Source organism: Zea mays, chromosome 5, assembly GCF_902167145.1.
Source record: "Zea mays cultivar B73 chromosome 5, Zm-B73-REFERENCE-NAM-5.0, whole genome shotgun sequence".
Lineage (NCBI taxonomy): Eukaryota > Viridiplantae > Streptophyta > Magnoliopsida > Poales > Poaceae > Zea > Zea mays.
Window position 1 is genome coordinate 189,260,718 of NC_050100.1, and position 11,985 is coordinate 189,272,702.

Consider the following 11,985-nt stretch of genomic DNA (forward strand, 5'->3'; position numbering starts at 1 on the left):
CAGATCCAAAATTGTGGTCCTTGAACGACTGCTCCTGACAATGCCCCATCATCCCCTCCGCCTCAGAACCAAATCCCTGGCAAACTGAGATGTCCCCAGGCTTCGGCAACAACCCAGGTTCTGCAGGCGCCTCCAGCGAAGAGCGATCCCAGAGCTTGTTCAACTTGCGAATCTCTAGCTTGATATCCTCCATAGCACCATCCACCTTGGGCTTCCATGACGACAGCTCCGATCCTGCCGCCTCCAAGACACTGATTCGATCATCACGTGATGAAGCCAACTCTGAAAACTTTTTCTCCCACTTCTGATCGAGCGCTGAAAACTTCTTCTCCATCTCCTTAATGATCAACTTGGTGTTCACATCCATGGCTCCCAAACGGCGCTGAAGGCGTGTGAAATAATCGTGGTGATGAACTGGCTCCAGCGTGAACACCAACCAGGATCAAGACCTCTGATACCAGATGTTAACTGCCAATCTCCGGCAAGAACAAGAGAGCAGAAATAGCAGAGAACAAGAGAGAATGGGTGAAGTGGTTGAGTATTTTCGTAGGGAAACAGAATTCTGTTACAATTGATACCCTTCCTCTCCACGCTTTCCTCTTTTTTAACTAAGCCATTACATGACTCAACCACTCACACATGCAGCCTTTCTGTTGGTGACCTGACCAGGCTTCTACGCCCTTACCCACTCCGGACCACCCATGCGCACGTTTGGTTTACGGATCCTGACCACCTTCTTGAGCTCGCCATCTTCAGCTTCACCACTTGCACGGCTCGTGTCTTCGACATCATCTCTGGACGCCTGGTTGCTGCCACTCTGGCTCATTGCCACGTCCTCGTTTGCCCTCGCGACCTCGCTACACGCACGTTCGGACGTTCCCTTCCGGCCTTCCCAGTTCCCACCAATCCGCAGAGATAGCGCGCGCAGTCAAACTGTAACCAACGACCTTCTGCTCTTCTTGTGGCTCTGAATCTGAAACGATGCTGAATTGCCGACCTCCATTAATTACGTGCATATGGACACCGACTGACAGATGGTTAATTACGTGCATATGGACACCAATCATGATTGAAACCGTCACAATCTGCAGTTCTTTGCATCAGAATCAGATACAGTTACACGGAAATGGCCAGCAGTTCTAAACTACCGGGACCAGCTGGGTCTTGATCAACTAGCGGCCAGTCTGCCTCTGCTCCAGCCATCCTCGGCCAATCTGCGACTGATCCAGCCATCCTCGACTACCAGGACCCGGTTCTGTTCATGATCTGTTATTGTTCTCGAGTCCTGGAAGTGTAGGACGGTAGCAGCAGCCTTTTGCATATGTCTTCATTCCATCTTTGGCAAATCCTTGTATTAAATTCTTTTGTTTCAAAATGGTATTGTAATTGTCATGTCTTCTGATTTACTAAGCCTGTATTTGGTTTGACCGTTTGAGAACGTGCAGGATGTGATGGCTGCATTTCAGTTTTCTGGGTTAGGATGTGGTTCTAGTCTAGTGTTTGGTAGGAGGGATAGAGTCTTCGACTTCTCTCTTTGGATAGAAGGACATCACGAAGAAATAATATATGTTGTTGTTTATGATCCGTTAGGTAACCTGTATGTCATACTATCTTCTTCCTCCGCCCCTTCTCTTGTGGCTGATCCCAATTTTGTCTATGCTCCCATAGTCGTCGCAAGCTTAACATTAGTTCTCGTTGAATCCTCTCGTAAGGATGCTCTCGTGAGAGTCAAAACTTCTGGTTGGATAACTCTGTAAATAGCTCTAGTTTTCCCAATGTGTAAATGGGTCTCCAGAATAATATCTTATAGACAACTCCTCATGGTCTTTAGTATTGAGTTTTCAACCGAAACGCTACACCTCTTGTTCCCTCTAATATATAATGGCGGTCACACCATAAACACAATTGGTACGATCTTATAAGACTACAAGCCCCAAGTACAAGTACAATGGTGTGACAAAGCATAAAAAGACAAGAGGTATTTTAACCTCATTCAAACACTAGACCTATACCTAGAGCAATCGCTATAAGCAGCGGTCTAACTAATCTAAACACTTCGAAAAAAATACTTATACTAATCAATGTTTCTATCTACTAAGATGTGACTTAACTCTCTTGATATGCTTCTCAGCTCTTACACTACACAAATGTTCGGTTAGGATCCTATTTATAGCCTCTAAGGAGAGACGTAGTTGTTGCACCATCAACATACATCTCTACACATCGTTCATAACAACTACTATTTCAGCACTAGCCGTTGCTGGCCATTGGGGCATGCCTCTTTAGCGTATAGTCGGACGCTTACTTTCGGACCAATCCTTCGCACATTTGTCCTTTCATGAAACTTTCTAGTGACCCTTGGACTCTATCTCTGATGGTTTGATGCTCCTTTGAACATAAACAATGTAATTGTTTGGCCTAATGTAATCTTTTACTGTGAATTTGACGCTTAGCCTGATAAACCTCACTATCTGTGTAGTGAGACCGTATAGTCCGATGCCCTTGCCACTACCGGTCTGATGCTCAATCTGGCGTTCTTGTTGTCTATCGACTTGGGTTAGCTCGGTCTTATGATCTGAAGGCCCACATGGCAGTTCTATGCTCGCTAAAACCCTTCATCTCTTTGTTACTTTATGATCTTCATGTCTTGTTTGGTTATATCTTGTGTCTTAGAATTTTGAATGTTATAATCTTCAATAGTGTTCTAATGTTTTATTTAAGGTGTTGATAATGTAGATCACTCATTTGCCTTAGTTTAAGTCTACTTGTAATGTTAGTTGAAATGACTCACCAAAACCTAGCTGGAAATGAGTCTCGGTCTATTTTTGTTACGGTGTCTATATAAATTACAACGAATAATCTATAATTTTTAAAAAAAATACCATAAAAAATCCCCAAAAGTCCTAAACCATACCATCCTAGTCCAGTATACTAAAGTAGATGTAATATATTTTGTCTCCTTTTCATTTTGTGGTCGGAAGGTACGCAATTCTCCTACTTATTGTTGTTAGTTATTTTTTGAACGACATTCTTCGCCTACGGCAAGTATGCCTTTTATTTCTGGCCCTCCCTAAAACGCGCCATGCTCGTCGATGAGCCGCTTGTCCATCTCCATGGCCATTGCCATTGTTTTTCAAGCGAACGCCATGCACGTGCCAGAAGCCCACAATTAAGGTTCATGTTCTCGAACGATCAGTCTGAGATGCATGCACGACGATCGATCTACAGCTAGCGTTGCATGACGATATGGACCTACACTCGCGGGCAAAGCCCATGGACACCGCCGTCGCCGTCGCGGTGGCTGTCGTCGCCGCCGCCCTCCTCGTGCGGGTTGGCGACGCCGACATCACGACCACGCCCATCGTGTCCGACGCGAGGCCGATCATCCTCTTCGAGGAGTTCGGCTTCACGAGCGGCGGCAAGGCCGCGGTCTCCATAAGCCGCGCGACGTGGCAACTCCGGCCGGGGTCACGCCTCTCCAGCGTTGACTCCAGCCTCATGGGATTCGTGCTCATCGCCAGTGCCCAGTTCCCAGGGATCAACAACCAGACACAGTACTACGCCGCCGATCCGGGAGGCGGCGGCCGGTTCTGCGTGCTGACGAGCGACTACGCGCTCCCGATGCTCCGGCTCAGCGACGTCCCGCCGGGCGGGGTCACCACCACCGTAACCATCGACTACCCCGACGAGTACGCCGTCGTTTTCAGCAACTGCCAGGACGGCGTGGAGGTCACCATGGACGTGCGCACCGAGATGTACAACGTGCGCCGCGACGCCTCCGGCGGGACCAGGGACTACCTCCCCGTCGGGCTGCAGCCTCTGCCGGCCATCTACGCGGGCGTGGCGGTGGTGTACCTAGCGTTCCTGGCGGGGTGGGTGTGGGCGTGCGTCCGGCAGCACGCCACGACGGAGCGGATCCACGCCGTGATGGGCGCTCTGCTGCTGTTCAAGGCGCTCAAGTTGGCGTGCGCGGCCGAGAGCATGTGGTTCATCGAGCGCACGGGCACGTCGCACGGCTGGGACGTCGCGTTCTACGTGTTCGGCTTCTTCAAGGGCATCCTGCTCTTCATCGTCATCGTCCTCATCGGCACCGGCTGGTCCTTCCTGAAACCGTACCTCCAGGTCAATTTCGAGATAGAATCCTAACGTCGATATCAGCGCTGCAATTCTTTCAGCTGGTGGCTTCCAATGTTGCAGGAGCGCGTAAAGAGCCTGCTGATGGTCGTGATACCGCTGCAAGTGATCGAGAACCTGCTGCTGGTGGTGATCGGCGAGACGGGCCCGACGCGGCGGGGTTGGGTCGTGTGGACCCGGGCCTTCCTGCTCGTCGACGTCATCTGCTGCTCCGCCGTCATCTTCCCCGTCATCTGGTCCATCCGGGGCCTGCGCGAGGCCTCCAAGACCGACGGCAAGGCGGCGCGCGACCTCAAGAAGCTCACTCTCTTCAAGCGCTTCTACCTGGTCGTCGTCGGCTACCTCTACTTCACCCGGATCATCGTGTCAGCGTTCCTCGCCGTGCTCAACTACAAGTACCGGTGGGGAGTCGATGTTGCAGTCGAGGCCGCGAGCTTTGCCTTCTACCTGTTCGTCTTCTACAACTTCAAGCCGGTAGAGAAGAACCCGTACTTGTACATTGGCGACGACGAGAAGGAGGCCGCCCGTGGCCGTGGGCACCTCGAGACGGACGATGGGGCTTTGATTCTGAGCTCTGATTCATGGGGATGCAGAACCATCTCCTGATCCTGCCTATTTTTTTTTTTTGGTAGATATGATGTACTCGGTACTTGTTATCTCGCAGCACCATTTCGTACAGCTCTACGTTATTGTGAAGTGGTAGTTTTTTTACTCTAGCTCTATAAACAGTTTCAAGTGTAAAGACAGAGTTGTTTTCATAAAATGTCTAATACAGTTATCATTCTTTACCCCTTTAAAGCACGAGTTGTACGCCACACATCATTCTCTATATGTACTCCTCCTAAAACACGAGTTTCGTGTATAGTGTGTCGCGCTTAGATCTGTTTGTAGAGTAGACCATCCTACCCTTGCGGCCTTGCCGAACAACCACATCAGAAAGATAAGGTGTTATATTCCACATGTCTCGTTTAAGAAATAGACTAGTCAGTTAACCGTGCGTTACGACGGCTCACAACAATACCCACGTAAATTATCTACCAAAAAGATCTCAAGATTTTCTATTGATTGTCTCTGATCTTCGCATAATATTTTTATGAACGCAAGGGTACTATAGGCAGCAAATCAGAGACTCTCATCCCTCGCCCCCCACTTCTAAGGTTTCGTAGAGCAGGAGGGGAAGGGAAGATGCGGACATACCAGTTCGTTGCCGGAGAAGGACACGACGAAGACCTGAGTATCTGGAGGCGACATAGGTAGTATACCGTTAGATATATAGGGAGAGAGCACGCAAGTGGAGAAATAAGCCCAGCCGAAGCAGCTCTAAACCGAGAGGCATCCGCACCAGGCGTCAATCCGAGAAGGGTGACAGAATGCGAGTGTCTTCCCAGTCCTGGACCCACCGAAGCGACACAACACCGCCACCAACTCCGTAGAATATGCCGACTGCTGCCCCGCTATGGGCCTTGGTTATCCAATATCTTAGACCTGGGCTCCTCATCGCCAAGATAACCTAAGCGTGGCAGGCGCCGCCATGTCCTCCTCGACGACACGCACGGAGAAAGGCCAGAAGCATGACCGACTCACCCCGTACCCGCGTCGACGAGCGTCGGTCGACTCACGGCTGCGACCGTGGGCGAGGGCAGCAGGTTGGGGAGGAAGAACAGGGCGAAGGCCGAGAAGACGAACGGGACGTCCGACGACGGCGAAAACGATGGTGTGCGCATGATGTGAAACGTTCTCGTGGTCCGTGTCGGGGCTGGTGTCGAACGAATACGGGAGGAGGTGCATGCTCCTACACCCTCTGCCGAGAATGAGGTGATGCGGAGGTGGAAGCATGAGGAGAGAGAGAAAAGAAGTAGAATGACGAACGATGTGGTGGCAACTGAGCCGAAGATCATCATTATCGTGCGGAGTTATAGATAGGCAAATGAGTCGTATCTGCCTAGCCGGCCCGAGGCACGACCCATTTAATAGTGGCTGAGTCAAACTGGCACAAGCGTCGTGCTGTGCTTGGGCCGTAGGCTCGACCCGTAGTGCCGGCCCAGCCCGACACGACTATTTTTTTATTTTATAAAAAATAATATATACATATGTAAAATTTATATTCAATATTATAAACACGTGAGAAGGATGTTCTACTGATTAGACACCTTCGTCTAATGTCTCTAACGCTTTTTTTATTATGGTGTGGGTTCAAACCCCACCTCCTGCACCACCACTCATGATATGTGGCTAAACAGTCAAATGAGAGGAAGAGAAGATACCTCTGTCAATGTGAGATATTGAGTTTTTATGTAATTGTTGTGTGCTTTCGAATATTTATATGACGTCGCAGCCTACCGGATAGTGTATTAGTTTTTTTTTTCTTTATTACCTTCTCTGCCCCGGCGCTTGCTCTGCTCGTCCACTCATCTTCGCGCGTCCCCGCCCTGGCATGCTCGAAGCTCCGCGTGCCAGCCTCGGCAACGCGTAGGTCGGCCGTCGGCAGCCCCCCTTGCGGTGCTGATGCGGATCTTTGGCTTCCTCCGCTCGTCTCCCAGATGCGGCAACGCTGGGGCGCCCGAAGCTCGCGCGCTGGCCTAGGTGTCCGTGCAGCCCCGCGCCTCCGCATCTCGGCGGCTCCATCTCCGTACCCGCCTTTTTCCCGTGAGCCGTGAGTGCATACACCCACCACGATTTGAGGACGGAGCTCGGAGCAGAGGGAGGGCGTGGTTGTACTTTTGATGGATCCAACATCCACCGAAAATAGTGAAGTGCTTAACTACATTCACGCAATGATTTTTTTGTTAAAATTATCTGTTTTATTTTTAGGACTCCAGGTTTAACAGTGGTAATGATGCATAGATCCAGTTTACGAATTACAACTGATCTTACTTTATTAATAGTTTCTGAATTTATAAGATTTCGTGTTTACCTTATCAATCATTTAGCTTGGCTACTACAAAGAGCCGATGGTTGGATTACACACAGAACTCTGCTCAATCAATTGGTGAGTGCATAAAGTCATTGATTCAGTTGACAAGCAGATTCATATCCACAATCAGATTCAACCAATGCAACAAGCACGAAAAACAAGCGAACACAAGTTGTAAGTTGAATCACAATTCATAGGCGTGTGCTGGTAGACACCAGCTAATAAAATTGAAAGTTTGAATCCATGGAATAGCATTGAACACCACCATCACCACCCAAAAAAACAGAGATTCCATGATATACCACCCCGAGATCATACCCTCTTATCTACATCACCAAAGATCAAATAAAGACTTTGACAAGAACTGACCTCCACTAAACTACCTAGCTCCAACCCGTTGAAACTATTACACAATTTCTCCAGCCCCTCATCTACTACTACTACTACCCTACTTATTTCTTAACACCACAGGAGTATACCCCCCACAATGTATTTACCACCAAAGCCCCCACCTTAGGTTCCCCAGTATACCCAACCAGATTATATTTACCTCCAAGCCCGCCTCACCGCCTCTGGTATACCCACCCACCACCACGACTTAGACAACAAAATAAAGGTGCTGGAGAACTACACTATGACCTAATACGCAGCCATACGAATTGAATTTCTTCACCGACATCTGTGCCCTCGCTTCGCAAGATAATGCTGAATTGCTCAGTTGCCTTCTACCTTGGCTGGGGTTTCACCAAGACCCTAGGTTGTGAAGGGCCTTGAGGAGAAGGGCAGTGGTTCTGTGAGCGCTGTAGCATGTGAACCATGGATGGTGTCTGGTAGGAATAAACAAGTGTGTCACTGTCAGTGGAGTCGCCTCGCGCAGTGGCCCTCTGCCAAGAATGTGAGCTGAGGCCAGACAGCAGATATGCCCGCCCTGAAGCCTCGTAGCGTTGCCGGTTAGCCATCCTCTCTTGCATCTCCCTCAGCTCTGCATCAAGGGCCATGCACAGCCGGTCCCCGCTCCGGCTTGAAAAAGTTTCTGAAAGTATCCTCCGGCAGTCTTCGAGGATTGACACAGCATCAGAAAGAGCACCTCTCTCAGCAGCAGCCCTTGCGGCCTCGATAGCATCCGCAGCACGGACACGGTTCCTCTCGCGGTCAACCTCCATGCAAACTGGCTCAGATACGGGTGATCTAGGCCTCAAGATTGCTACCTCGCCACCCTGAATCTTGATCTCTTCGTTGGTCAATGAATCTCTGTAGGCACAGGCAACTTTCAGAAGTGTGGTCTGTTCACGACAATGTGGTAAGCTCACCGACAGTAGGAAGTCCCTTTCCTCGTCGGCGTAGAGATGGCCAACATCAATGGAACCATTTCGCCCATGTGCAGCCACCTTGCTGTGGTAACTACCAGATTTGATGGAGCGAAGCTGGACACCAGGATGGACACACTCCACATTTACTTGCATGTTTTGAACAACAACGCTGAGGAGCCCACCTATGCACTGAGCAAATGCGTCCTGAATCACACCTTCATCCTCGATAAAGGAGAATGTACCGCCAGAGGCCTCCGCAATCGAATGCAAAGCATCCGAATCATGGTCTACTCCAAAACCAAACCCATGCACCGGCACTAAGCCAAATGTGCGGTTTAGAATGGAGGATGGAACTAGTGAACTGTATTCTGGCCGGGCACCCCTAATATTTGAGGGAATATTGTACGTATCTTGGCCATCAGACAAGAGAATGATGCTGCATACTGGATTTTGATGGCTTCGGTCCTCAATAACCTTAGCAGCTTTCTTCAGTGCATCAGCAATGTTTGTGCCACCACTAGCAACAAGCGAGTTGACAGTCTGCAGGGCCTGCTGCCGGCCAGAGTGTGACATCCGTTGGAGATGGAACAACCTTCTGGCGGTTGAAGAGAAAGCGATGACTGAAAGGCGATCCGATGGGCCAAGATGCTGTATAACAAAACCCATGGCTCGCTTCAAGAGTGCCAGTTTAGTGCCTGCCATACTTCCACTAACATCAAGCACGGTAACAAGATCAACTGGGGCGCGGGCAGTAGGATAACCAACTGAGGTTGCATTGACCGGTCTGCCTATGACCTGCTCTGGGTTAGCATATGGGGCTTTCAGATGGATCAGAACAGCAAAGTCATCTTGAGATGACTGTTGAATGGCTGAAAACTCTGAATATGTCTTAATTTCCACAGTTCTACTAGATCCAATATTAGCAGGCTCCATCTTATGCAAAGGTTCATCATCATTGAAGTCTGATGGCTCAGAAGTAACCAATACTGGACCTTCTCGCTGACGGTTTGGAACCTGGCGGAGAAGAGCCATGTAGGCACCTTGTTGGGGCAATCGAGCTTGGTTTACATTCAGTCCACCTCTTCCACGAGGAACTATAGAAGATAATGAGCGATTGAAGGGGATCTCTTTCCATTTTGCCCGGCATACTGGGCATACATGGTTTCCATGTTTCACACTAGAGGAGATGCAGTGGAAGTGAAACATATGAGAACATTCAGCAGTGAATAGGGCTTGTCCAAGACCTGGCTTCATGGAATCAAAACATATTGCACACATTCTCTGTTGACAAAACAATAAAAGATGTGTTAATTTCTCTATTTACCGATACTCAGTTTTATAGATTCAAATCATAATAAAATATGTGTATCGGAAAGTAATTCCTGCCGCTGCCTGTTTAAGAAAACCCACCAGGATAGCATTTATCAAAGGAGTATAAGTAAGCAAAAGGTCAAATCAACCACCATCACAACAACTAACCCAGCATTTTCTATTGACTTGGTACTAACACATGGTACAGTTCCAACCCATAGATGTATAAGAAAACACGCAAACATACATGATCCAAATATTTATTATTGGTCACAATTTGCGGCGCATTCCAGAAAACTCAGCGTCTCCAGATAAACAGAAAAAAAAATCAAACTTGCATCCTTGCCACTAAAATTTGACCCAACCACACATCGCTTGTTGGTTTGCCAAAAATGTCAACTTTGGAGACATAAAACAAACTAGGCTTTTCAAAGGTGATTATGCAGGCCTCACATGAGATAATTTATTGTTTAATTTCTACCGTTTTAGTCTTTACATTTGACCAGGACAAGCAAATTTTGATCTGTCGAGTGCATAAATGTCAACCCTATGGCAGGTTGCTGGTCAAATAGGGGCCATTCCTAACACGATCGTAACCAAGTCACTGGCATACCCCATTAAACAAAAAAGGTGAAGTTACAAATAAAGGCACCCATGCCTCAACTGAACCACACAAAGATTATATATCACGAAAAAATTAGATTTCCATTAAAGTACTCACGCACTTGCCATGACAACTGTTTAGAGGACTGTACTTTAAAAAACGGACGATTGCAAAATTATTAGTAATTGCTATTCCAATTAATAATGGACAGCAACCCAAGCTGGAACTTAAAACTATATAAAAAAATAAAGGTTAGTAAAGGGTCGAAGATGATACACGTGAACACAATGGTAAGTTGGCAGGTTGGTGGTCAGCAAAGGAGCCAAGTTTCCCTTTCGGGGAGGAGCAAGTTGAGGCAGTAGAAAAAAAAGAAGCTTACGTTAAGCTATGCATATCACACAGGACAAAGCAAGCGGCATTGACCCGTCTCAAAGCGCCTCGAAGGATATCTAGGCAAACTAGCAAACTGACTGCGACATCCCAAAAATCTCTGGAACTGAGATCAGAGAAGAGAAAGAAATAGGAGATTATGTGCATCAGAAGAGAACAAGGTTATATAAGAAAGTAGCATGGATCCGAATATTCACAATAGAAAGTGGCATCATCTTACAAAGATGCATGATGCATCTACTTTGGATGTGTTCTCGTGGGAAAAAAAAATGGGGAAAAGTTAAACCGGGTCTTTGTCATGAACCCATGCTCCCGCGAGCAAACCCGCAGGAACAGTACGAGATAATTTCGACTCGAGGACATAGTAACAAATGCCAGATAATCCAAGCTAGGAGGCGCAGCTTAAGACAAAGGCACGGCGTTAAAAAAATCAGATGCATACAATAAATGCTGGAGGCGAGCAGGAGCATCCAAACCAAGCCGCCCCATCAAATCATCCAAAATTTGCCGACCAGGAGAACACCGCATCTGGAGACAAATGGTTCACAGGCGATGAGGTGAAGCCACATTGCTCCAAACCGCACCCAGCTCCAACTAAAAAACCCCAGGCGGTAGGCAAGCCGGCCTCTCAGCACACCTCCGACATCCACATATAGGCTCCCCCAAGTCGCCAGCGAACCAAGCGCAAACCTTAACTCGGAAATGACGGAATATAGTAGCGCGGGGAAGGGGGGAAGAAAATGGGCCTCACCTTGGAGGACTTGCCTCCGGACTTGGACCTCCGCAGCGCGCCGGTCCCCGGCGCGGCCGGCGTGTTGGGCGCCGATGCGTGCGCCGCCGCTGTAGAGTCGAGGGAGAGCGCATCCGAGGCGCGGCGCTCGCTGGCGCCGTCCTCGCGGTCGCCGGCGACGGCGGGGAGGCGCACACAGAGGCTGGCGCCCAGCGCCCTCTTGGCCTTCCTCCACACCCCCTCCATTGCTCGCCGCTCTCCGGCACCCACGCGGCCGCAGATTCGTGTAATGAATGAGCTCGAACCTTGGATTGTTGGAGGAATGAGAGCAGCAGCACTAGTAGAGGGAGATTGCGAGGAGGATGGGGATGGAGAGGGGGAGAGGAGAAAGCCGGTTTTGAAGGGGGCGCGGAGCCGCCATTGCAGAGCGCTGGCGGCGGTGGGTTGGGCTGGGTTGCGGCGGGGTGCGCCTTTTGGTTTGACCTCTGTGCTGCGGAGAGAGACAGGCTGGGGGGCAAGTGGAGGAGTAGGAGGCGGAGGGGGGGGTTTGACTACTAGCCTAGTGAGAGAAATAAATGAAGGAAATGAAAGG

At 49.1% G+C, this 11,985-nt stretch overlaps 2 protein-coding genes across 2 annotated transcripts; one reads left to right on the top strand and one right to left on the bottom strand.

Moving 5' to 3' along the window:
• The first annotated feature begins 3,119 nt into the window (after positions 1 to 3,119).
• Positions 3,120 to 4,932, top strand: LOC100285380 (protein GPR107). The gene is made up of 2 exons (NM_001158273.2): positions 3,120 to 4,122; positions 4,198 to 4,932. The coding sequence occupies exons 1-2, from the start codon at positions 3,247 to 3,249 to the stop codon at positions 4,738 to 4,740; spliced, it is 1,419 nt and encodes a 472-aa protein (NP_001151745.2). The 5' UTR covers positions 3,120 to 3,246; the 3' UTR covers positions 4,741 to 4,932.
• A 2,417-nt stretch (positions 4,933 to 7,349) lies between these two features.
• On the bottom strand, positions 7,350 to 11,763 carry LOC100281657 (protein binding protein). The gene is given in 2 exon segments (NM_001154576.1): positions 7,350 to 9,639; positions 11,415 to 11,763. Coding segments are annotated over 2 exon segments (2,091 nt in total). The 5' UTR covers positions 11,640 to 11,763; the 3' UTR covers positions 7,350 to 7,773.
• Positions 11,764 to 11,985: the final 222 nt, after the last annotated feature.